Here is a 27,326-nt window from a genome sequence, read left to right on the forward strand (position 1 = left end):
TTTGTTTAACTTTTTGTTTTCCACGTTCATATACCATGACACTGTATGAACATATTGAGCACAGTAAAAGATATATGAATACAACATGACCACGAACTTGAATGACTGAAAAGTGATCTCCACGGGTGAAAGTTAAACTGAGTATTCTGGCATGTGTCCTGTCACCTCCGACAGATGGGGCAAAGGAGACTTTTCCAGACTTCCTCAGACCTCTTATATTTCATGTGTGATGCCTCATAAATAGCAAGGAATACTGTACATTGCAAGCGTGCTATTGCTGCAGGTGCTGGCTGAAATGCAGATGGCCATAGAGTTTGTTTACTTGTGTGGAGTGTCCCCTAATAAGGATGGTCTTTTAGGGGTATCCACCATCCTCCCTTATGACTGTTGTCGTTGTTGTGATTATATTGTAATTAAGGTCATTATATAATTATAATATATCATGGTGATAGAAAGAGCATTGACATTTCCATGAGGAGCTGCATGAAAAAAAGCATATAGCATGTCATTCAGGCATTCCCCTGATGGCGGTACAGTCCTGGACAATAAACTGAAAGGTTCTGTCAAAAATGTGGCTATTTTAAGACGTATATTTACATCATAAGCCTTGACAGATTAGACTTTATTTTTATATAGAAATATATATTTTTTTCTTTCTAGCCTTATTAGGATTAAAATGTGCAAAAGTACTTAATTTCTATCACACAGAGTTTTTGGGCACGAAAATCGCAGCAAAAACCGTCCGAAATTGACTCCCATTGATTTGAATGGGAGGTGGAGGAGTTTTTTTTGGAAAAAAGAAGCGACATGCTCTATCTAGAGGCGTTTTCAATGGGAGACAGAAATAAACGCGTTTTTTGACACGTTTGCCGCTTTTTTTACGCTTTTTCGGCTAAAAAAAACACTCGAGGTTATTCCATCTTTCTGTTGAAAAGATAGCTAAAAAAAAGACGTCAAAAACCGCGTGTGAAGCAAAAACGACTTAAAAAAAACCGGAGCTGATTTTTCATGCAGAATTTTCTGCCTGCAAAAAAACTCTGTGTGAACATACAGGTACCCTAAAATATTCTTTAAATAGGTTCCACTATGAGCTGCATGCATGGCACCTGTATGGAGGCCCACATAGCCCATGAGGCTCCGAATTAGGGTATGTTCACACGGCTTATTTACGGACGTAATTCGGGCGTTTTACGCCTCGATTTACGCCCGAAAATGCGGCTCGATAGCGTTGGCAAACATCTGCCCATACATTAGAATGGGTCTTACGATGTTCTGTGCACACGGTCATTTTTTTTACGCCACGCTGTCAAAAGGCGGGGCGTAAAAAAGACGCCCGCGTCAAAGAAGTGCCTGTCACTTCTTCAGATGTAAATGGAGCCGTTTTCCATGGACTCCATGGAAAAACAGCTCCATTTAACGTCCGTAATGGACGCAGCAAAAAGCGCCTCAACATGCCATTACGGCTGAAATTACGGAGCTGTTTTCTCCTGAAAACAGCCCCATAATTTCAGCCGTTATGGACGCTGCCGTGTGAACATACCCTAACAGATCCATAGGCACTTTGTATGCCACCATATGGTTCCTTCTTATGGCACTGTATTACAGAAGCAATGTTTCTAGAGGAGAATGTCGCATCTGATGGAACATGCCACAATTCCTTATTTATTTTGCTTATTTAGTGCCAACATATTCTCTAGTGCTATATAGAGGCTGTTCACAATCTTTTTTGTGGCAGACTCCATATGAATCTAACAGAAAAAATCTCTGTGTGAAATCGGCAGCAAACCCTAGCTACAGTGTTGACCCATAGATTTCTATGAGTACCATATTACGGCTCAGTACAAATACCACAAATATGTTAATATCGTGCTTTTGTTTTTTTTTACACCCTCTTGTGCCTTCTAACACTAATTATGGACCTCATTATCTAATAATTATAGGTAATCATATAGATGTGTGATGATATTGATTTGGAGCAAGAGGTCTGTAGCAGAAGATAAAGTATAATGACCTAAACTAGTGAGAGTAATAATTGTCCTATTAGTCTACGAGTTCAGTTACCGGTTTATGGACTGCGCTCATGCTATTACTTGCCGTCATATAATTCCCCCTAATGTAGAAGTGACGTGAAGGCCAGTGCCTGAAACGGATAAACATGGCTGGTTATCTGGCTTTATGTCTATGCTGTCTCTGTGTAAGGGCTGCAGTTACTGCAGGAAAGTAATGATATAAACCGATGTAGTATATAATTATATCAGTGTAAATGATATTAGATGCCCACTCTAAGTCATTTATACTTTAATCACCCTTACTTTATAGCAAGGCGTTGCTAAGCAGCAGGCACATGCGAGGACGGTCTCCACAGCAAAAGTCAGATATTACTAATAAAGTTCACCAGGAGATTATTTAAAGCTATAACAATATAAAATGAAGTCTACTTATGATAGAGAACAGAAGTTTATTTCATGCAACAATGTTTGCAAGTGAAGGCGGTCCGGAAAAGGCGGGAGAGGCAGTCGTCTAGGGCGCAGCTGCTTCCTCAGCCTAGAGGGCAGATCACAATGCCCCTAACCTCGGAATAGGAGTTCCCAAGGAGCTATTATAAGGGCACATTTTACTTTTTTTGAAGAATGAAGATCACAACAGCTGAATAATAATAATATTTTTTTTCAGAAACGGTGAAACTCTTGTCCTTGGGCTCTGTCCACTTTAATAAGGCTAAGTTCACAGAGTTTTTTTACGCGGAAACCGCGCCAAAAAAGTCATCAAATATGGCCCGAAAATGCCTTCCGTTGATTTCAATGCGAGACGGGGGCGGTTTTCTCCCGCGAGCGGTAAAACCGCCTCGCGGGAGAAAGGAGCGACATGCCCTATCTTCGGTCGTTTCCGCCTCTGACCTCCCATTGACTTCAATGGGAGGCAGAGAAAGCATATTTTGCGGCGTATTGTGCCCGCGGCACTCAATGGCCATGGGCGAAAAACGGCGCGCCGCAGCGTGCAGGGAGAGGAAAATCTGCCTCAAACTTCCAAACGGAAGTTTGAGGCAGAAATTCTGCCTGCAAAATACTCTGTGTGAACATAATGCGACTGAGTGGCACTACCACAGACAACCCATGGACAAGAGTAGCGCTATTTCTGGAAGAAAGAAGTCATGTTTTTTTTTCATCTCTTACAACCCCATTTAACTATCAGTGCACTCTGTGCTGGATTATACTTGGATTGCATGTATACATTTTGGCTGTCCATTAATGAGTATATTTGGATGTATCCTTCCTGTGTGATGGATCTAAAGGTGGTATTACACGGCCCGACAAGACAGCTTGTTCATCGGGGCTCGTTTGCTCCTTTCACAAGGACCTAGTATGGGGATGAGCGCTCGTTACTCCGATCGCTCGTCCCCATACGTTATCATGTCAGCAGCGCGTCTCCCTGTTTACACAGGGAGATGTGCTGCCGACAATGATAATAAATTCAGTATTTAAAACTTTACGATCAGCAGATGATCGAGCGTTTGCTCATTCATCGGCTGATTGTTGCCCTGTTTTCACAGGGCAATGATGGGGTGCGAGCGTTATGTAAACGCTCGTTTGCCCGATAATTGCCTGTGTAAAAGGGCCTTTAGGCTATAGAAATACACAAAGGTTATGAAACTGATTTTATTGCCTACATTAAGGTTTGCGAGTTATGTATGTATGTGTATATGTATATATATATATATATATATATATATATATATATACATATGCACTATTACTGTTAGAAAAAAAACAGTATTCTGACCTACACCTTGTTAATTTAAAATATCACAGGAGTGCAAGAGGTTTTCATGTTTATTATTTTATTCTGATTATCATTATTATTCAATGCTACATTCCCGCTGTGAGTTTATCAGCTGACCTGGTAGCAATGACAATCTTGTTCACTTTGAAGTTACTGAGGGATCAGTGCTATATGACACAGACGCCTGAGAACACCATACTATATATAATGCATTAGTTACAATGGAATCCAGTGGGAGTAATAGGTTCAATGTGTTACTAGCATTAAATCTTCCATTGTGTACAAGGCAAACATCACAACTCAAACATCTCCAGCCTGCCGCTTAACACAAGACTATTTAGAAGTGTTACTTCACTGTACGGAATTGGCACAGTCTTAATAACTTAATTAGTGTTTAAGGAATTTCAGCACAAGCCATTCATAAATGCCCCCCAGCATAGTGAAGGTGAAGCGCCTACTGTATAGTCTTGGCGCCCGTGCCATCAGATAACTATTTGATGCCGGTAAGATTCTAGGTACCCTACAGTTTATTACAAGCAGATAATTGGAAAACTTACTACAGATGGTAACAATATTCAGGGAGCAACTTTTCAAAACGTAGCTATTTTTATATAAACTTTGCAGTTCGCCCATAATATATAGGGTCCAATGTGGGGGTTGCATTCACCAGTGTCTGACCATTGTTTGTTAGATGAACAGTCCTCAAGGTGAGATGAATAACATGTAAAAAGCTGATTCAACAATTGCTACATGATGATGTGTTTCCCTCTTTATGCACTGAAGCTGGCACGTTCCCTGAGTTTTTCCAGCAAGATGGTGCACCACCACATTATGGGTGTCAGGTCCGAGCATTCCTAGATGAACAGTTTCCTGGAAAGTGGATTGGTCATCGTGGGCCAGTTGAATGGCCCCCTAGGTCTCCCGATCTGACCCCCTTAGACTTTTATCTTTGGGGTCATCTGAAGGCAATTGTCTATGCTGTGAAGATACGAGATGTGCAGCAACTGAAACTACGGATACTGGAAGCCTGTGCTAGCATTTCTTCTGCGGTGTTGCTATCAGTGTGTGAAGGGTGGGAGGAGAGGGTTGTATTGACAATCCAACACAATGGGCAGCACTTTGAACACATTTTATAAGTGGTCAGAAACTTGTAAATAACTCATGAAAGAATAAAGTAACGTTAAAACCAAGCACACCATTGTTTTTCTTGTGAAATTCTCGATAGGTTTGATGTGTCACATGACCCTCTTCCCATTGAAAAAACTAAAGTTGGATACAAAATGGCCGACTTCAAAATGGCCGCCATGGTCAACACCCAGCTTGAAAAGTTTCCCCCCTCCCATATACTAATGTGCCACAAACAGGAAGTTAATATCACCAACCATTCCCATTTTATTTAGGTGTATCCATATAAATGGCCCACCCTGTACAATAACGTTAGACCATGCATTCTGGCAAATAAAAGCTTGTAGGGGCAGACGTCCTCTAGAGATCAATGCACAGGGACCGCTTGTGGATTCTTCTGTTATTGGGGTATTCTGAGCTCGTGTTTAGCTGCTTTAGAGCTTTCAATGCAGTTCCCCATACGCCTCAGTCATTCCACATTATATCTGTTTATCTGCCCACTTTACCTGCTTTGGACATAGTTGCTTTTAATTGCCTCCCTTGTCAATTGTGGCTCAGAAGTCTCCAGTGCTCATGATGGTTTGTGTGATGCCACTAGAGGAACCTCACTGGCTCCAGAAATAGTGTGAGGCATTGGATGATTGTTCTTGTTAAGAGTAACACTCAATGACACTTGAACAATTTTTAAAGGGAACCTGTCACCTCTCCTGACGGGTCTTTTTTTTTTTTTTTAGTAAATACTAGTATTGCTCATGACATAACAATTCTGGAACATATTTTCTTAGAACTCTACATTGTGTCGTTCCTCTGTTATTTCTCCTCGAAATGTATGAATAAATTGACAACTGGGTTTTACAATTCACCTTGTCAAAGGGGCGTGTCCCTACACATTCTCACTCTCTCTGTACTGATTGGACGCTGTCAGTCTGTGTAGGGACACACCCCCTAGCTGGTAAAAATTTGGGAATTCAAGCTGATAACATTCCAGCCTTTGACACAATGCCGTAATCTAACACCTGGATTTATGAGCCATTACATGGACGGACGTCACATCCCCCATTAGCCTGACCCCAAATCCCTTAACTCCTAAATCATCACCCCTATAACCTCAGTTTTATGGGCCCGGCTTATCACCTCATGTACTAATGGTCTTTGTGTAACATCTTAAATGTTGTGCTCTTTTCTAAGTCATTCATTTGTAAACTTGCCTGAAGAAGGAGCCTGTGTGCTCTGAAAGCCGCATATAGAAGTTTATGGTTAGCCAATAAAGTTATCATACCTACAATACTTTTGTCTTTTTTTGACACGAATGTATTTAACATTGCATGTTGTTTCTGGCTAACACGGTATGACACTATTTTTTACTGTACTTACTGAAAAGACAAAATCTTTCCATTTGTACAAGGTCACTAAACTTAGCGCGCAAGTTCACACAATATGAAAAAGCATTGTGTAGCAGTGTAGATATCTCAAATAGTAATGCCCTTTCTGGCGGAGCACAAGAGACTATAGAAAGAGTTGCATAATCCTTCTTTTCTTTATCAGAGGCTGTTTTCCCTTGAAAACAGCACCGTATTTTACAGCCGTTTTTACTTTAGCGTGTGAACATACCCTAAATAGTTTCTTTTTTGCATGTTTTACAGATTGCAAGGTATCCAGCATCTATATTACCATGTGAAAATGTAATTGTCCATTAGACCAGGGTCGTATAGTACAACTTTAGATGGTGTAAGGGTGGTTTCACACACAGCGTTTTTGGAAGAAAAAAAAAATTTTTTTGTGGCCTTTTTCCTAACATTTATTCCTGCATTTATTTTTAGTCAAAATGCTGTAGTCAGATGTTACCTGAAAGTCCTTAGTGAAATATAATCCAATGTAGTAAAGGAGGCGACAGAACACAGTCCTCACAGTTTATTCCTGCAATGTTTCGGCTCACGTCTGAGCGTTTCTCTTTACTACTTTGGACTGTTTTCATGGGCAGGATCCTTTCCAAGTGGTAACGTACACACAGCCCTCTTATTCATAGAGAGTGCTGCATCTGTGTTGTATATTGCTATAATGAAATATTTAGATGCACTATAATGTTTTTTGTTTGTGATGTTTTCCTGGCCTTCTGGTGCGTTTTTTATTTTTATTTTTTTTAAAAACAACGCATACACTAAAGATGGTGTTTTCTTTCCCCCCACAGGCTTATCTATAGGACTCGAAAAACACCATAAAAAAGGCATATTACAAATGTAATGAATAAAAAAAAAAGCGCTTGTAAAAAAAACTATGAAAAATGCTTAGACTTCATGGTGTTTTTAACATTAAAAAAGCAGAAAAAAATGTGTGTGAACTGTGAAGGAGACCTAAAGGAAACAGATTTTTTTGGATTCACTTCCTTTTAGCAGTGATAATTGCAGCCAAACAGTTTTTGGGATTTGATATCCGTCTTTCAGATAATTGTAGAAAGGCAGTCCCACAGGCAATCTGGCAGCTAAAACCCCCAGCAATCAGCTAATATTGCTGGTGGAAGCTGTGGGTGCTGCAGGTGAACTATAGTATAAGGCTGGATTCACACGAGCACATTACGTCCGTAATGGACGGAACGTATTTCGGCCGCAAGTCCCGGACCGAACACACTGCAGGGAGCCGGGCTCCTAGTATCATAGTTATGTACAACGCTAGGAGTCCCTGCCTCTCCTTGGAACTACTGTCCCGTACTGAAAACATGATTACAGTACGGGACAGTTGTCCTGCAGTGAGGCAGGGACTCCTAGCATCGTACATAACTATGATGCTAGGAGCCCGGCTCCCTGCACTGTGTTCGGTCCGGGACTTGCTGCCGAAGTACGTTCTGTCCGTTACGGACATAATATGCTCGTGTGAATACAGCCTCACAGGGTGGCACAAAGCCCTCGAGAGCAGAGGTTAGATCTCCACTCTCGCTAAACGATGGGAGTCCCTAGCAGAGGAACACCATAAGTACATCCATATTCCTTAATACAAATAAGAGAAGAGGTTATAAAATGACATTAGACACACTGGAATGTATTTACTCATCATCTCTACAGTCATTACACACTTTAACTTTGTTTATCCTGAGTCTTGCAGCCCAAGAGACATACCTATCACTTCCTAGGAAATCTTATGAAATAATAGGAGACCAAAATATAAAACCTTTCCCAAATGTACAGTACTGTGCAAAAGTTTTAGGCAGTTGTGAAAAAATGCTGCAAAAGTAAGAATGCTTTCAAGAATAGAAGTGTTAATAGTTTTTTTTATCAGTTAATAAAATACGCAGTGAATGAACAGAAGAGAAATCTAAATCAAATCAATATTTGGTGTGACCACCCTTTGCCTTCAAAACAGCATCAATTCTTCTATATATACACTTGCACAAAGCCATGGATTTTATAGAATTATAGTCAGGTGTATAATTAACCAATTATACCAAACAGGCGATAATGATAATAATTTTTATATGTATCAACTGTAACAGAAACAGCTGTGTAGGAGGCTTAAAACTGGGTGAGGAATAGCCAAACTCTGCTACAAGGTGAGGTTGCGGAAGATCGTTTCACGTCAAGGGTCCACCGTGACAAGACTGAGCACAGCAACAAGATACAAGGTAGTTATACAGCATCAGCAAGATCTCTCCCAGGCAAACATTTCAAAGCAGATTGGGGTTTCAAGATGTGCTGTTCAATCGCTTTTGAAGAAGCACAAAGAAATGAGCAACGTTGAGATGCAGTGGTCGGCCAAGGAAACTTAGTGCAGCAGATAAAAGACACATTATGCTTACTTCCCTTTGAAATCGGAAGATGTCCGGCAGTGCTATCAGCTCAGAACTGGCAGAAACCAGTGGGACCCAGGTACACCCATCTACTCTTCGGAGAAGTCTGGTCAGAAGAGGTCTTCATGGAAGAATTGCAGCCAAAAAGCCATATGTTCGATGTGGAAAAAAGGCCAACTAACTCAACTATGCATGAAAACAGGAACTGGGGTTCAAAAAAAATGGCAGCAGGTGCTCTGGACTGATGAGTCAATATTTGAAATATTTGGCTGTAACAGAAGACAGTTTGTTCGCCGAAGGGCTGGAGAGCGGTACAATAATGAGTGTCTGCAGGCAACAGTGAATCATGTGGAGGTTCCTTGCAAGTTTGGGGCTGCATTTCAGCAAATGGAGTTGAGGATTTGGACAGGATTAATGGTGTCCTCAATGCTGAGAAATACAGGCAGATACTTATCCATCATGAAATACCATCAGGGAGGCATCTGATTGGCTTCAAATTTATTCTGCAGCAGGACAACGATCCCAAACATACAGCCAATGTTATTAACAACTATCTTCAGCATAAAGAAGAACAGGGAGCCCTGGAAGTGATGATATGGCCCCACAGAGCCCTAATCTCAACATCGAGTCTGTCTGGGATTACACGAAGAGACAGAAGGATTTGAGGAAGCCTACATCCACAGAAGATCTGTGATGAGTTCTCCAAGATGTTTGGAACAACCTCCCTGCCGAGTTCCTTCAGAAACTGTGCAAGTGTACCTAGAAGAATTGATGATGTTTTGAAGATAAAAGGTGGTCACACCAAATATTGATTTTAATTAGATTTCTCTTCTATTAATTCACTTTGCATTTTAATTAATAAAAAAAACTATTAACACTTCTATTTTTTAAAGCATTTTTACTCTGTAGCATTTTTCCACAACTGCCTAAAACGTTTTTACAGTACTGTATATAATTAGGAAAACCAAAAAATATCCTCTCTAATTTAGGGATAAAGCCTCTGGCCCTTTAAGAAAGGGAGACTACTGAAGTGCTCTCCATAGGCAACAGTGAAATCAAAATCTCACCAGATCTGGACTGCTCTGTGAGATTTCCTGCTTTACGCTGGCTGTTATATTAGCAGAAATGTAACGCCCTGTTCAAATCCCGTTTTTGCTCTACTTTAGCGTGCACGCCAGTAAAGGTCCCGGCATACATGCTGAATGTGTTTGTATGGCTCCATAAGCGTGACAGAGGCCAAAAGAGCATCCCTTTGGTCTCCGTTGGGCTGGTAAACGTTGGTATACTTTTTTTTTGATGTACGGAATAGCGCAGTAGATTACGCTATTCCATACAACGAATGGCATAATTTTTCCTTAACATGGGAGCCTATGGGTGACATATGCCACTGTATGCCATACGTCACAGGCATCCACGTCATGAGTTTTTCACACACGTAACAGATTTGTTTTGCGCAGCACATCAGCAACTAATCCGCAGCAAAATTTCCATGTGTTACGTGCTAATTTCTGCGGCAGATTCACTGCATATTTCACCTTTTCTACATTTTTGAAGGCTGAAATCCGCTGTGAACATCCGTAACAGAATCAGCACGGTGTAGATTTTAAAATATTCAGCATGCTCTCAATTCCGTTTAAATCACTGCTACAATGAAAGTAGAAACTATGTCCTGTAATCCTGAGGAAAATCCTCTGTTCTGTTAATGATGTGTATAGGAAATAAGGGCTCATTCACACGAGCATGAATCTCGTCCGTGAAACAATGCACAACACATTGCCCCATTGATTTCAATGGGGCTATTCATACATGCGTGAGTTTTCACGCAGCGACTGTCCGCTGTGTGAAACTCACTGCATGTCCTATATTGGTGCGTCTTCACGCACCTATGCACCCATTGAAGTCAATGGGTGCGTGAAAACCACGGACAGCACAGGGATGCACATCCGTGAGCTGTCTGTGTTTTACGCATTAATTACATTGAAAAAAAAAAAGAAATGCTTGCAAGTGTGTGAAAAACACATGCCACTCGCAAAGCCCAGATGCAAAAACGAAACGCACACGGACAGATTTACGTGCGTATTTTTACGCGTGTAAATCTATCACGCTTGTGTGAATGTAGCCTAATTCTTATCATTTCATCTACTGTCACTTTTTGTGTTTTTCTTTGAACCAATACGTCATCTTTAAAAACCGTTTTGTAGCCAATTTCCAGGATATATTTCAATAACCTTATTTGGAATCTTGTTTGACAGTAGAATTCTTTTTGGTGACTACATGAAAGAAGTTTAATGGGCTCTTAGGGCTTGTTCACTTTATTAATTTCTATTTTTTTTTTAAGTTTGTCTCCAAGTAGGAATATTATTTAGTTGTTTCTTTGCTGATTAATTTTATAATCAATCTTTTTTTTTAGGAGTTAGAAATTCATTTCTGTTATACAGCCATAGTGTAAAATTACTACATTCTGTCTGCCTACAACTGTCAATAGCATTACTTTCGCAGCGGCTGTGCAAGGTATTGCAGCGCTGTACCATTCAAGTGAATGAAACCGTGCTGCAATACCTTAAACAGCCGCTACAAATGTAACGGCGTGTGCAAGTATGAATAGGAACGAAACCTGAGGTAAAAAATAAATAAGCTGCAGCGCTTGTGCGAGCGCCTCTGCCCCTTCAAACAGCTGATCGGCAGTATGCCAAGAGTCGCACCCCCCACCGTTCTAGTGTTAATGGCTTAGCCTAAGGATAGGCCAACAATTTGGAAATTCCGGATTTAAATGTATGTTCCGTGTTTGTGTGTGTTTACTACTGTATGTAAACCTACTACACTGTGTGTTAGCTCAAAAAATGGCGACACACAGTGTAGGAGGTTAGACCGTTCAAACCCCTCGTTTATCCGGCACTAACCAGGATAAAGGAGGGGGGGATGCTGAGAGCTCACTAGAGCGAGGGATTTTCACCCAATGTTGCAATGCTGCAATTTTGGGAATAGCTCCATCTAGTGACCAGAAATGGGTAATATTATAAATTAGAATTAATTTATAATATTTCCTGACTAGTGAAAAAAATAAAAAAAATTTGAACAATGTTTAATCACCCACACACTAAATGTTTAATTAAAAAAAAACAACATGTTTTTCTGGCAACACATTCCCTTTAACTGTATAAATCTGTATGCACTAAGCTCCCCCTAGTGGTGGATGCAGGCATCTAGAATTTTGTCAAAGGGAAGCAGGGAAATTAAAGTTCTGTATCAGAATAATGCCTGTGAAAGATATATTCTAAAAATTAATCAGCACAGAACTTTATATTTAAAAACAAAATATTCATAGCTGAATGTGCTCTTTTAATGTAAGACTTTTTAACTCTACCCTCTCAAAGTAAAGCTCTGCCCTTCTCCCTTCTTTGGGATTCATTCTCATGTTTTCTCCAAATAATAAATAAATTAAATAAGAAATACAAAACAATCTGTAAAACATTACACTTGTGTGTAACTTCAACGATAAAACGCACAATGGGCCCACAAAGGTCTTGTTCACACAATGCAGATTTTCTGCAGGTTTTACATGTATTTCTTAATTCAAAACCAGGAATGAAACTAAAAAGTAAGAAGTATATAAAGGAAGGCCTAAAAGTGTCTACTCTCCTGGATCCAATTCTGGTTTTGGCTTAAAAAAATGCATGCAAAATCTGCACTGTGTGAAGAAAGCCTTAAGGGTATGGAGCACAGGACCAACTAAGTAGCCTACAAGTGTCCTACAGGTTAAAGAATGGAAGGAAGAAAAAGGTAAGATGGTTCAGTCTATCTAAAGGGCAACTCACAAAAACATCTCCTGGAATAACTTGGTGCTTTCACTTGAAACTAGTACTGGAGGTAAAGTAAAGTACTGAGTCTGCCGTGCTCTTTCTTTATATCCAGACTGGGGAACCTTGAAACTGAAAGAACAGTCATTTGAGGGTTGCAAACCGGCAGTAATTTCACCATAAAACTCTATTTTCATCTTTGGTTGGAACGTTATTCCCATGAGTATTCAAGAATTGACCCAAATGGGGAACTACAGCTGCAAGTCCTGGCCGTACTGCAGGTCTAATTACCCGAACTAACCGCATTATAGAGATATATGATGTTAGTTTGGGTCCCGGCCTGGGACTTGCGGACATTATATGGGTGACAAAAAAAGCCTTTATATGCTCATATGGAACCAGCTAAGGATGTTTATGCAATTTTACATCCATTTACATCAATCACAGTTGTAGATAAATACAGACATATAAATGTGGACGTCTGCTCCAGACATTACATAAACTGGTGTCATTCAGGATAATGTATATAGAACCTATTTACAATATTGGCAGGCCAGGAAATTACCCCAGTGAGGTTTAGCGGCTGAATAGATTGTCAGGCAAGACCATTATTTCTTACAATGTGAATGGAATTTCATTTTTCTCTTGAACAGGAAAGGAGAAGGATATTAATTGCTCTTCGGGACATTTATTGACCAGCAATTAGTTACTTTACCAATTTCTATTACCTAGAAATCAATTGTCCAATATGGTAGTTACAGGAAATCTATAGGGTTCTTAGCTGCCAGGGCTTACATGAAAATGTCAACATCTTTTCTCTGGCACTGGTTGTTTTTAAATGTTGTTTTTTTGTCGGGTACATGTATGAAAATTCACTTTAGCTGACTAACAAACAAAATCTGAACCTACATTTTCAACAAAGCAGCTCATCCATGTTTATTGGCTGGAGAACGTGTAATAGTAATGCTTTACTGGAATCAAATAAATCAGAAGATCCTATTATAATAGCAGTGCTGACATCATTATATGCAAGAAAGGGATTCTAAATTGACACTTAAAATTATTCCTTCTGCTCAAGCATTATGGGGCAAAAAAATTGCATTCAAGCCTTGCACCCTCTTCCTAAAATAGCCAGTATGCACCCTCATTGCCATTCTCAGTTGTGCTCCCATTATTCTGCAGAGGTCAAAAAATCTACTCCATACGTCCATGGCTTACAAAAGTTTTGTATGCCGATTGGCTTCTTGTGAACGTGTCTATTCTTAGCCATCATGCACACAACGTATTAGAAGTCTATAGGGGCATGTTCTATTAGGGTATGTTTACACGACAGCGCAAAATACGTCTGAAATTACGGAGCGGTTTTCAGGCGAAGACAGCTCCTGAATTTCAGACATAATTGCATGTACTTGCGTTTCTCGCGGCGTCCATTACGGACGTAATTGGAGCTGTTTTTCAATGGAGTCCATGAAAAACGGCTCCAATTACGTCCCAAGAAGTGTCCTGCACTTCTTTTGACGAGCCGTCTTTTTTACGCGCCGTCTTTTGACAGAGACGCGTAAAATGACAGGTCGTCGACACAGTACATCGTAAAACCCATTGAAAGTAATGGGCAGATGTTTGTCGGCGTAATGGAGCTGTTTTTTCAGACGTAATTCGGGGGCGTAAAACGTCCGAATTACGTCTGAAACGTGTGAACATAACCTTAGATACCAATTCCGAAGATATACTGTACCTGCTTCTATGGGAGAATACCACTGTAATACAGTGCCATATAAAGGCACCAAATGGCAGCACACGGCGTGCCAATGGGTTCATAGTACAGAAATGCAGGGACTGTATATATCCCCTATAGTTTTTAATTCTTAACTCTTTGTTTTTTTTAAACTTGAGGCTTTATTCACACACAGTTTTGGTCAAGGTTTTGCATGTGTTTAATAAGAAACTAAAGATCTAAATGTCTTAAATTGTTCTTGGTTTTGGCTTAAAAAAAATAAAATGACATGCAGAAAATGCCCCAAAATGGCGTTTATGAACATAGCCTGTTAGGAAACCACATCAGAGGAATACAGGCTGATCATTATGATAAGAAATTATTGCAGGATAGGGAAAATTGAAACAATGTCCCCATGGAAATACACATGGAATCATTGTGAGCTGTTATGAACCGAGTGTGAGTGGGCACGAGGCTCGAGACACCGTAAAAGGTGCATTGTTCCAACCAATGATCATTCCAGTGGTGGAAAAAATCTACTTAGATCATTAAAGATTTTTTTTTTTAAATTTCAACAGCTGACAAAACGTTTTATTTAAATCATGCCTGGAAATACATTATATGAACAGAAGTATGTCAACACCAGTTTGAATTAGTCGATTTTGCGATCCTTATTGCTAACATGGAATCCTCAACGTCTAACAGCAGTAGAAATAGTGTTGTACTGAGGACTTTCAACTCACACTCTCATGATGACTCCTTTCCGCCAGTTAAGCTTCCTTCACACCATGCTTTGCACATACAGCTGAAGCGTACAGGTTTTGCTTATTATTTCCCAGTGAAGACCTGCTGGAGTTGTCCAGTCTGCAGTAAGTGCTGAGATTGTGCATTCAAACCATCTCGATGCAACATCCGCTCAGCCATGAAGTTGTAGGTCACGAATAGGACTCCTGAAGCACATAGGGAGGAATTCATCAAAAGCTTTGCGCCTGTTTTTTTGGCTCCAAAAAGTTACAAATCATTTGTGCAAAAATGTGTGACTTTTCTGGGCACTTGCCAGTTTGGTAAAATGATGAAAAAGTGGGCCAGGTTTGCTTTGAGTGGCTGTGATCTTCCCCCATTCAGCAGTTTTATTCATATAAAAGCCAGAAAATGGTGCAAATCTACATCTGCTCATAGCAGGTGCAGGTGTCATTCTCTGACATTAGGACCGTCAAAAATGAACCAAATTTATTAAGAGAGGTGCGTAGTTGAATAAATTTTGTGCATTTCACTCTAAAGCACTTTTTTTTTCTTCGACTGCGGTATGAAATGCCAGTCTTAATAAATCTGCCCCATAATGTGTAAATAGCACAATGCAGGGAGTGCTATAACAAGGAGATCCCTGGGTCTTAGGAGACCCGGAGGTTTTTTCATGTACAGAAAATCCTAGTGATAACCTCAATAGAATTTTCTACCCGATTCAACTGCTGGTGATTGGCGATTTGGTTTGCAATTCCTGCCCATAAGGATGCATTGTGCATATATATATTCGCTAGGTTATTCTATCTACGGTACACCCAATTTCTATTTCAGTCACTCAGCTCTCCAATAATCTAAAACTGCAGGGAAAACATTGTGGATCCACAGTTACGCTAAAAAGAGCGATTTCTTCCAACTTGTCACATATTCATAAAAATGACTATTTTAGCCATTAAAAAAAAAGAAAACATTGTAAAAGTATGTCAGGGCAGTGCTGTGCTACTTCTGCAGTCTATTTTTACCTGCATTAATGTAGACCTTTGTATGCAGAGGAAAACTGACTATTTGAGCATTAGGGCAGTGCCCGGGAGCCCATAGTCATAGGGGACCCACATCCCCTTATTCAGATATGTTTGCTTATAGTTATAAATATTTTGCCACTTTCTGGAGTAATAATTGCTGGGCTCTGTGATGTAGGAGTTAGAAAATAAAGTGGATCATTAGAAGTTTTATTTTTCACCGCTTCCATCTACACCTACAGTGAAGGAAATAAGTATTTGATCCCTTGCTGATTTTGTAAGTTTGCCCACTGTCAAAGACATGAACAGTCTAGAATTTTTAGGCTAGGTTAATTTTACCTGTGAGAGATAGATTATATATAAAAAAAAAAAGAAAATCACATTTTCAAAATTATATTTATTTGCATTGTGCACAGAGAAATAAGTATTTGATCCCTTTGGCAAACAAGACTTAATACTTGGTGGCAAAACCCTTGTTGGCAAGCACAGCAGTCAGACGTTTTTTGTAGTTGATGATGAGGTTTGCAACACATGTTAGATGGAATTTTGGCCCACTCCTCTTTGCAGATCATCTGTAAATCATTAAGATTTCGAGGCTGTCGCTTGGCAACTCGGATCTTCAGCTCCCTCCATAAGTTTTCGATGGGATTAAGGTCTGGAGACTGGCTAGGCCACTCCATGACCTTAATGTGCTTCTATTTGAGCCACTCCTTTGTTGCCTTGGCTGTATGTTTCGGGTCATTGTCGTGCTGGAAGACCCAGCCACGAGCCATTTTTAATGTCCTGGTGGAGGGAAGGAGGTTGTCACTCAGGATTTGACGGTACATGGCTCCATCCATTCTCCTATTGATGCGGTGAAGTAGTCCTGTGCCCTTAGCAGAGAAACACCCCCAAAACATAATGTTTCCCCCTCCATGCTTGACAGTGGGGACAGTGTTCTTTGGGTCATAGGCAGCATTTCTTTTCCTCCAAACACGGCGAGTTGAGTTAATGCCAAAGAGCTCAATTTTAGTCTCATCTGACCACAGCACCTTCTTCCAATCACTCTCAGAATCATCCAGATGTTCATTTGCAAACTTAAGACGGGCCTGTACATGTGCCTTCTTGAGCAGGGGGACCTTGCGGGCACTGCAGGATTTTAATCCATTACGGCGTAATGTGTTACCAATGGTTTTCTTGGTGACTGTGGTCCCAGCTGCCTTGAGATCATTAACAAGTTCCCCCCGTGTAGTTTTCGGCTGAGCTCTCACCTTCCTCAGGATCAAGGATACCCCACGAGGTGAGATTTTGCATGGAGCCCCAGATCAATGTCAATTGACAGTCATTTTGTATTTCTTCCATTTTCTTACTATTGCACCAACATTTGTCTCCTTCTCACCCAGCGTCTTACTTATGGTTTTGCAGCCCATTCCAGCCTTGTGCAGGTCTATGATCTTGTCCCTGACATCCTTAGAAAGCTCTTTGGTCTTGCCCATGTTGTAGAGGTTAGAGTCAGACTGATTAATTGAGTCTGTGGACAGGAGTCTTTTATACATGTGACCATGTAAGACAGCTGTCTTTAATGCAGGCACCAAGTTGATTTGGAGCGTGTAACTGGTCTGGAGGAGGCTGAACTCTTAATGGTTGGTAGGGGATCAAATACTTATTTCTCTGTGCACAATGCAAATAAATATATATAATTTTGACAATGTGATTTTCAGTTTTTTTTATTTTTATATATAATCTATCTCTCAATGGTAAAATTAACCTAGCCTAAAAATTCTAGACTGTTCATGACTTTGACAGTGGGCAAACTTACAAAATCAGCAAGGGATCAAATACTTATTTCCTTCACTGTATATAAATTGAATCAAATTTCTAATGTGAAAATAAAATGAGGCAACCCTGCGGTCCACTCAGTGTTATTACTGAGGAACCGATGAATGGAGAATGTTCATATCAAGCTGAAGCATGGAGCTGTTACCTGTGCTTCTCTTTGTACATTCACCTGTCATTCACCTGCCAGTCTGTGCTATTGGTATGGTAATAATAACTGTGGTTTGAGACACAAAGTGACACAATGAATGTGAAAATATACACATGGTAAACGTGTGTCATTGATGCGCTTGTGTTTTTACTTGACAGGTATTTACTTGGAACAGGATGAATGTAACCTATTATTTTTTTTTTCTTCCAGCCCCTCCACTGATGGCTTTTGCGGAATGTGACAAGGAGATTTATGCAACCCTTCTGAATAATTTTTGTCTGCTAGAATTCGAGTTAAAGATGGAAGACTTGGATGTGAAGCTGTGGTGCGACTGGCAGGCAACAGATGAGTGAGTACACTGAATGCTGATTAATTTATCTTTATAGTGGTCAGAGTATCATTTTTCTAATACAAAGCTCCAAATCCCCTGAATACATTGTAACAGCCGCCGTTCCCTGCAGCCACCAAATACTTACCTCTCCTGTGAATAGGTGATAGTAGTGGTGGCTGCAGGAGGACAGAACTTTGTCATTTAAAGAGTCACGACCCTTTCATCAAACTTTTGATATGTCACAGAGACATATCAAAAGTTTGGATTTGTGGGGGTCTGGGTGCTGAGACCCCCACCGATGCTTAAACAAAGGGGCAGAACAGATTTAACTGATGTATGTGAGGAATACATACAGTGGCATACATCACCCATATGCCACCATGTTAAAAAATATATACATTTAATGTATGTTTTTTTTACTGGAGGCCTCTGGATAGAATAGCATAGGCTACAATGTCCTGCTGCCCATCAAAAAAACAGTATACCTGACGTATACTGCCCATCAGAGGCCAATATAGCATTCTTATGGCCTCCGTCAGTAGAATAGGAGCTTATGGGTACATTTTGTCAGCGCTGGGAGCTTTCCTGACCCATATGTCGAACTTACAGGGAAAACACCATGTGAAATCGACCTAAAAGACATTAGTCCAATTTAATGATCCATTTTTATAGTAAGAACAGACATCCAAGTGTCTTACTACCCCTAGAGACATAATGTCGACAAATCATGTGTTTTTCACCAATAATCAAATGTATTTGGGCAGCCTTACAGTAGGCAGATAGATCAGTGTTCGCGACATAAGAGGAGTTCATGTTTATTCCTTTCTCAATCATTAGTTTTTCTTATTTTTACTGAAAGTACAGTAGAGTACGGTGAAAGGAGCGCGTGCACAGAACTGAACATATTGACCACAGCATTTTCTAAACTAAATATTCACAATAAAATTAAGTTTCCATAGTAACTGAACTCGAGACTTGTTCCCACATCTCCTCGGAGATAAGAGCTTTCAAATGTCTTAAAATACAAGAGGACAAAAACCAAGAAAATGAGCAGTAAAGGTTTCTTCTTATCATGGAGGCCGCACTATACACTTCTGTTCAGTGAACTTTCCTCTAAATTTACCCTAAATTGTATGGCTTTTGATGGTGTACATAGAGTTTTAATGTATAGAAAATGTATTCATGTGTAAACTATTTACATTTCTAGTTACGTTAAAATGAAGTTGGTCATTTTTACAGTGAACATGACCTGACCACAATTCCAGGAATGAAGTCCGCATGTCTTAATATATCAACTCCGTGTGATAAGATATATTCTGCATGCGTGTTATCCCTTTGGGCTTTTTATACTGAGGGAATTCAGAGAGGAGACGGTTTGCATATAGCCTTCTGCCCATTATGGAAATGATAGGTTTCTGTAAACATCTCATGCTGTGAGCACAGCTGCGAGAACTTCCCAATGTGATGTAATGAGCACCTATGATCTGACCTTTTAGAATTTTCATAATTTCCCTAAGAATATTGCATAGCATCTCACTGAACCCGTAATGTGTATAGTATGTAGGCCAAGGTTACATGGTGAAAATCACATTTTCAGTTGCATGCGACTTCCATTAAACCCTATGGAGACGTCAGCAATAACTGCAAGTCGTATGTGACTTTTTCCCTATAGGGTTTAATGGACTTCACATGTACCATGTGGAAGTCGCCACGTAGGTCTAACTTTATTATACATATATTCTACAAGCAAATTTTCATATTCATAAATGCTTGTGTTATATCTATTATATAACCGAGTAGGAAGTGGTGTCCGAAGCTCACATAGGGCTCCGCCCACATAGAGCTCCGCCCACAGCCCGAAGACTGAGGAAGGAGATGTGAGTGATTAGTGGCATAGCTATAATGCCCACCCATACACCATATAATGCCCCCTTCCCATACACCGTATAATGCCCCCTTCCCATACACCGTATAATGCCCCCCTTCCCTCCCATACACAGTATAATGCCGCCCTCCCATAGACAGTATAATGCCCCCTCCCTCCCATAGACAGTATATGTACGGACCTAATAGAAAAATAATAACATACATAATTACCTATCCCCGTTCCCCCGCCGATTGGAGGATCCTTCTCCTCCTCCGTTCTGTGCAATGTGAGTGACTCGATGCAGACAGGCCCGATGACGTCACTACATAGCGCCTGCCTTTGCCGAGCCGCTCACAGCACACTGAGCACAGTGCAGAGGAGGCAAAGGATCCTCCACCTGTCGTGGGAATGGGGATAGGTAAGTATGTATGTTATTATTTTTCTACTTGGCCGTACATATGGGGGCATTATACTGTGTATGGGAGGGAGGGGGGCATTATACTGTGTATGGGAGGGAGGGGGGGCATTATACTGTGTATGGGAGGGAGGGGGGCATTATACTGTGTATGGGAGGGAGGGGGGGGGGCATTATACTGTGTATGGGAGGGAGGGGGGGCATTATACTGTGTATGGGAGGGAGGGGGGGCCATTATACTGTGCATGGGAGGGAGGGGGCCATTATACTGTGCATGGGAGGGAGGGGGCCATTATACTGTGCATGGGAGGGAGGGGGGCATTATACTGTGCATGGGAGGGAGGGGGGCATTATACTGTGCATGGGAGGGAGGGGGCATTATACTGTGCATGGGAGGGAGGGGGGCATTATACTGTGCATGGGAGGGAGAGGGGCATTATACTGTGCATGGGAGGGAGAGGGCATTATACTGTGTATGGGAGGGAGGGGGCATTATGCTGTGTGGGGGCAGCTATGGTGGGCATTATATTGTGTGGGGGCAGCTATGGGGGACATTATACTGTGGGGGCAGCTATGGTGCATTATACTTTGTGGGGGAATCTGGGGGGCATTATACTGTGTGGGGCAGCTATGAGGGGCATTATACTGTGGGGGCAGCTATGAGGGGCATTATACTGTGTGGGGGCAGCTATGGGGGCATTATACTGTGTGGGGGCAGCTATGGGGAGCATAATACTGTGAGGGGGCAGCTATGGGGGGCATTATACGGTGTGGGGGCAGCTATGGGGAACATTTATATATATTAACAGACCACTGCATTCCTTTTGCTAGCAAACCCATGTAACGGGTTTTCTATACTAGTAGTGATATTGTCCAAAAAAATTGCAGTTGACAGCACATTTTGTCCAATATAGTAACACTACAAACATCGTACTGCAATAGGAATCAGTGACCAGTACCAACCTGTACACATGGACATGGAATCACAACTACCATATGGTGCCGCTGTATGTCACAGTATTAGGCTGGATTCACACGAGCACATTACGTCCGTAATGGATGGACGTATTTCGGCCGGAAGTCCCGGACCGAACACACTGCAAGGAGCCGGGCTCCTAGCATCATACTTATGTACGATGCTAGGAGTCCCTGCCTTGCTGCAGGACAACTGTCCCGTACTGTAATCATGTTTTCAGTACGGGACAGTAGTTCCACGGAGAGGCAGGGACTCCTAGCATCGTACATAACTATGATGCTGGGAGCCCGGCTCTCTGCAGTGTGTTCGGTCTGGGACTTGCGGCCGAAATACGTCCGTCCATTACGGACGTAACATGCTCGTGTGAATCCAGCCTTATAGAAATATTCTACCAATGAAAGCAATTCTTACAGTATGGCCCCATATTGTGGCTCCGTACAACTTGAAAGATGCACCGAGCTGTAATTCTGTAGTGCGCATGACCCCTAACTGCCCCCTTATCTGAATCTGTGCATAATATTTTCCCATAATACGCTTGAATGAGAATGTCATAAGGGTCACATCGGTGAAATTCTGGTAGTAAATGGCCATTGATCCAGTGAAAATAAATCAGTTAACTTATCCAATTTTTTGTGTGTATACAGCTCCTATGCAGCTACTGCTCAATTAATACAGACTGCAAACCAAACCCTGTGTGTAGTCAGATCCTGCAGTCATGTATTGCTTACCTGCTTTTTGCTAACTTACTCCTTAGGCCTCATGCACACGACCGTAGCCATGTGCATGGCTGTGATTTTCAGGTCGGCCGGGGGCAGAGTCACACCCGCGAGCCGCCAGCAAATCGCGGGCCGTGCACATGGCCGCGGCATTATTTGCTATGAGCCTGGACCATACACGGACCGTGGAAACGACGGTCGTGTGCATAGTCCCATAGGAATGAATGGGGCTGCAATTCTCCCGTAGATTTTCGGGGGAATTGCAGCCGCAAAAGCACGTTCGTGTGCATGGGGCCTTAACATTGTAGAGGTATCTGTGGTCAGAGCAGGTTAGTGTTATCCACATCCAGCTTGGTATATACTCCTGAGGATGGACAAAGCTATAATACTGTTACACTATGCATCACTAAGTGCGGAGCTGTGTTAGCAATGAAGGGGAAGGAGCGCTGGCCTGAGCGCCGCAGACCTTTCAAACAGCTGTTCAGTGGGGGTGACTATCAGATATTAATGGCCTATCCTGAGGATAGTCCATTCATTTTACATCACCAGATAATCATTAACAAGGAATGTCCACTGAGCTATGAGCTTGCAGCTTCTCATGCCGGCATGTCAATAAAAGCCACTCTCAGAGTATGTTCACACGGCAGCGTCCGTTACGGCTGAAATTACGGGGCTGTTTTCAGGAGAAAACAGCTCCGGAATTTCAGCCGTCATGGCATGTTGAGGCGCTTTTTCGCTGCGTCAATTACGGACGTAAATGGAGCTGTTTTTCGATGGAGTCAATGGAAAACGGCTCCATTTAACGTCTGAAGAAGTGACAGGCACTTCTTTGACGCGGGCGTCTATTTACGCCCCGCCTTTTGACAGCGGGGCGTAAAAGTAAAAAAAAATGACCGTCGGAACAGAACATCGTAAGACCCATTCAAATGAATGGGCAGCAGTTTGCCAACGCTATCGAGCCGCATTTTCGGACGTAAATCGAGGCGGAAAACGCCCGAATTATGCCCGTAAGTAAGCAGTGTGAACATACCCTCAAAAATAAAAAAAGCAATTCATAAGTCGGAAAACAACATTGTGCAACTTGGACATCTTAAGCTACACAGATACATAGCTAAAGATACCCTTTCCTATGTCAAATGTGCAAATACCCATAAAGTCTACTGTAGGAACAGCCTTTAAGAATAAGCGCAACTGTAAACATACGTTTATTAAAATATTGTGCACTTCGTTACCCAATATAATTTGAAGAACCCAAATCGTGAACCATTCCTCTTCCCTTACATATCAAACATGAATTGGCCCAGTCACCAAGGACTCTCACATTATTTACTGTATATAGCAACAGCTGGCTGGGTCACCCATAGAGTGTGGGAAGAATCCTCAGTTGGAATGAGATTTATTTGCACCTGTCGAGTGATGTCAGGGTAGTGCTTAGTAAATAATGATGAAGTTAGGGAATCACTGTGCCTCTCTATGACGACAAGTGCACACAGGAGCTGTAAGAGAGTAGTAATAATCGTAATATTATTTTATTAAAGGGAATGTATCACCTAAATTTATTTGACCTAATTAAAATCAAATGAAATGTAATCTTTTTTTCTAATCAGTTTTTATCTTTTGATTGTAGAATTTTTTTAATTTTATTTTCTGTACAGGATTATAGTGGCAGCCATTTGCCTAAACTGCTGTAGACAGCATTTCGAGATCTGCTTTACAGCAGCCACATGGATCATAGAAACCTGTGAACAGGAGGGGAACCATTGACTTCTACGGGAGAGTTTTCTGGGCACGCTCTGTAAACTGTGCAGGAAGGGATAGGAGGGGAGTTGTTTCCATCACTTATTATCAATGGTGGATACTGATTTATCTGCATAGATAAAATTTTCTCACCTAAATATTTTCTTTCTATGAGTCTGAAGGCAGCACACTATGGATTAAACATTTCTTCTTCCTGGCTGATACACTGGAAAATAAGCAATCATTGAATAAATTAAGACCCTCATTACCATCACTTACTTCATAAATGGACCTTTGAGACAAGTGGGCAGCCATGTTTATATGCAGCAATAAGAAAATTAAGTAAGGGATATGTTTGCTGCCTTCAGAATTATGGAAAGAAAAAAATTTGGTGAGCAAATTTTGACTTTTCCATTTTGTCCTCAGGCAGCACACTTTGCAATACAAAAACAAAATAGGGAGCTTATGATGCAGCAGCTTGCAGCACACTTCTGCCAAAGACCGTCTCACGCCCAGCTGAGATGTCCAGCCTGTAATGCTTTTCAAAGGTACATGCAGAAAACCAGATGGCTGCAAGACCAATCTGATCCAAAGAAGCGAATTTCTTCTCTGCCCATAAAGTTGAAACTGAATGAGTAGAGTGAGCTCTTAGTCCACTAGGCACTGGCACTTCTTAAAGGGCGTAGCAGAAGGAAACAGTATCTCTAATCCAGTGACTAAGAGATGCCTTGCTAGCTTTTTCACCTGTGCAAGGGCCTTGGAATTGCAAAACAGAATATTTGAACCATTCTTTTGACATCCTCGGGGAGAGGCATTTGATCTCCTGATGAAAAACCCGACGAGAAACTTGGTAAGAAGATCTCTTGATTAGGATTTTCTTCAGAAGCCGCTTTGGGAAGAAATCCTGAATCCATTTTTAGGACCAGGCAATCAGGACAAACTTTAAGGTAAGGACTCCTACAAGACAATTTTGGTACTCCACAACTCTCTTTGCCGTAGTGATGGTGATCAAGAACAAAATTTTCCACGTAAGATAACGTATGTTGGCTTCTAAGAGAGATTCAAATGGAGCATTACATAAGCTCTTTAAAACCTACAGAGACAAATCTCAAGATGACACCTTGGTTCCTGATGGCCTTAAAGAACCTCCGGATAAGAGGCTGATTGGAAAAGGCACCATCCGACAAAGAATTAATAACAGTAAAGTGAACCTTAAGAGAACTTTAAACAGAATTTTGAAGATACCAGGTGGAGAATATGCTCCAAATTCTGTATTAAACATTACAAAGTGGCTAGTCTATGGAAATACAATAAAGTCTTAATGACCTTAAATTTCACCTGACAGTTTCCAGGCCGTCAGGTAGAACTTCTCCGGGTCTAGATGAAAAAAAACACTTTTTGAATAAGCAGATCCTTCCTCTTGGGCGGTTTCCAGAATCTTCCCCTCTAAAGCTCTAACACAAGTGGAAACCAGCCCCTCTGTGGCTGAAATGGGGTGACTGCAATCCAGATGGAAAGGATGACCCTCCCTGGACAGAGAGAAAAATCTGTGGACTTTGGCATTTTCCCTGAAGGCCATAGTATCCAGATCTGGATAATCAAACCTGGTTATGGTCTGACTGAAGATATCTGGGTTCAGACTCCATTCTGTTGGTTTCAAGAAATTTGGCAATTCAGAAGGATTCTTATGTAAACTGGTGATAATTCCTAAAAAAACCTACTTTTTTTGCCCACTCCATTATCTTGCAACATTCTTTCTTCAGAGATTGACTCCTGTTGCCATCCTGCTTGTTCACAGCAAACATAGTGGCATTTTGTCCGACTTGATGGCGACTCTTTGGATCTGGAGAAGTATGGACATTTGTCCGACCCCTGAGGTAATTTGCTCCATTGGTTGAGAATGTCCTCTTGTAGGGTTCTGAAATTAATCCTGGCCCAGGGAACCACTTCTTGTGAAGAAGTCAAGAGACCCAGGACCCTCATGGCTTTCCTCACTCAAACTCTGTGTCTCATAATCAACCAAGCAACACTGTTTCTGAGACTTGAGATAATGTCAATGTCATGGAAATAGACATGATCATGAAGTCCAGAAAAACAAATTGCCCTGAAGGGGACAGATGAGACTTTTTTGAGATTGATCAGAAATCTGTGGGTCAAGAGAGTCTAAAGAGTCATATCTATTAATGATTAGATCTGTGTATGCCTGCAAAAGTTTCTTGAATTAATCTTGAATTACAAATACTTCTCTTGAGTTCTACTGCCAAGACAACAATGATCTTGGTGAAGACCTTGGGAGATGATGACAGGCCAAACAGAAGGCATGTGAATTGAAGATGTCTGATAGATTTATTCACTTCTACAGCCACCTTGCGAAATCTCCTTTGAGATGGTAGGACTGGCAGAGCAAGATAGGCATCCTTTAAATCGACTGCAGCCATCCAATATGCAGCCTCCTGAAGGATATAAATGACTGACTGGCATCCATCTTGAATCTCCAGTTCAGAATAAATTTATTGATCACTAATCTCCAACATCCACTATGTTTGGAAACAGCGAAGACTTGGGAGTAAACGCCTGTTCCTTTCTGATGAGAGGTGACCTCTTTCAAGGAATCTTTCCGGACAAATTCTTTTAGCAGGTGATTAACAACAGGGTTGGACCCGGAGTACAGCAGGAGGACATCTGGAGGAACTGTTTTTAGCTCTATGGAGTACCCTTTATGAGCGAAGGATATGACCCAAGCGCCGGATGTTGTGAGTGGCTAAGTTGGCAGAAAGGCTGAGAGTAGAGCACCTACAGGAGTGGAAGTTCTGGCATCATAAGTAGGAAGGCTTGGAGTCTGAGGAGAATGGTTTCTTCTTAAATGAAAAGGTGGAAGTATTGTTTTGCTTTTGGTGAAACCTGCATTGTCTTCCAGGTTTAAAATATCTTCTGCCGCTAGGAGATCTCCCTTGGCCATAAAAGGCCACTCCTTCTGGGTGGTTGAGGAAAAGAGACTACTTTATCCTCACTCAGAGCATTGAGATTCTTTTCTAACTAAGGACCAAAAAGACTGCTAGGGTGAAAAAGAAGGGCACAGAAATTACTTTTTGAAGGGGTGTTCCCTGCTCATTCCTTAAGCCAGAGAGCTCTTCTAGCTGAGATAGAAATTGCCATCAATTTGGCATTTAATCTTAACACATTCAAAGGGAAACCAACTAGAAATTCAGAGGCCAGATTTAGATTAGGAATGTAGTGATCAGTGGCGGATTAAGTAGACCATGGGCCCTGGGCTGTTACCCAAACTTGGGCCCCCCTTCCTCACCGTAACTATTTTTAACACTACCTTTTTGGGCAAGCATTAACAGTGTTACGATTCCCCTTG

The 27,326-nt window shown here is 41.3% G+C and overlaps 1 protein-coding gene across 2 annotated transcripts in view; it reads left to right on the forward strand.

The window, feature by feature from the left end:
• Positions 1-27,326, forward strand: part of RAMP1 (receptor activity modifying protein 1) — a 61,544-nt gene that overhangs the window by 19,926 nt on the left and 14,292 nt on the right. For both annotated transcript variants that reach the window (XM_075831184.1, XM_075831185.1), the window contains exon 2: positions 18,131-18,269. In XM_075831184.1, coding sequence (XP_075687299.1) covers positions 18,131-18,269 — 139 coding nt within the window. The remainder of the gene's footprint in view (positions 1-18,130; positions 18,270-27,326) is intronic.

Source organism: Rhinoderma darwinii, chromosome 6 (assembly GCF_050947455.1).
Source record: "Rhinoderma darwinii isolate aRhiDar2 chromosome 6, aRhiDar2.hap1, whole genome shotgun sequence".
In the NCBI taxonomy this organism is placed as follows: Eukaryota; Metazoa; Chordata; class Amphibia; order Anura; family Rhinodermatidae; genus Rhinoderma; species Rhinoderma darwinii.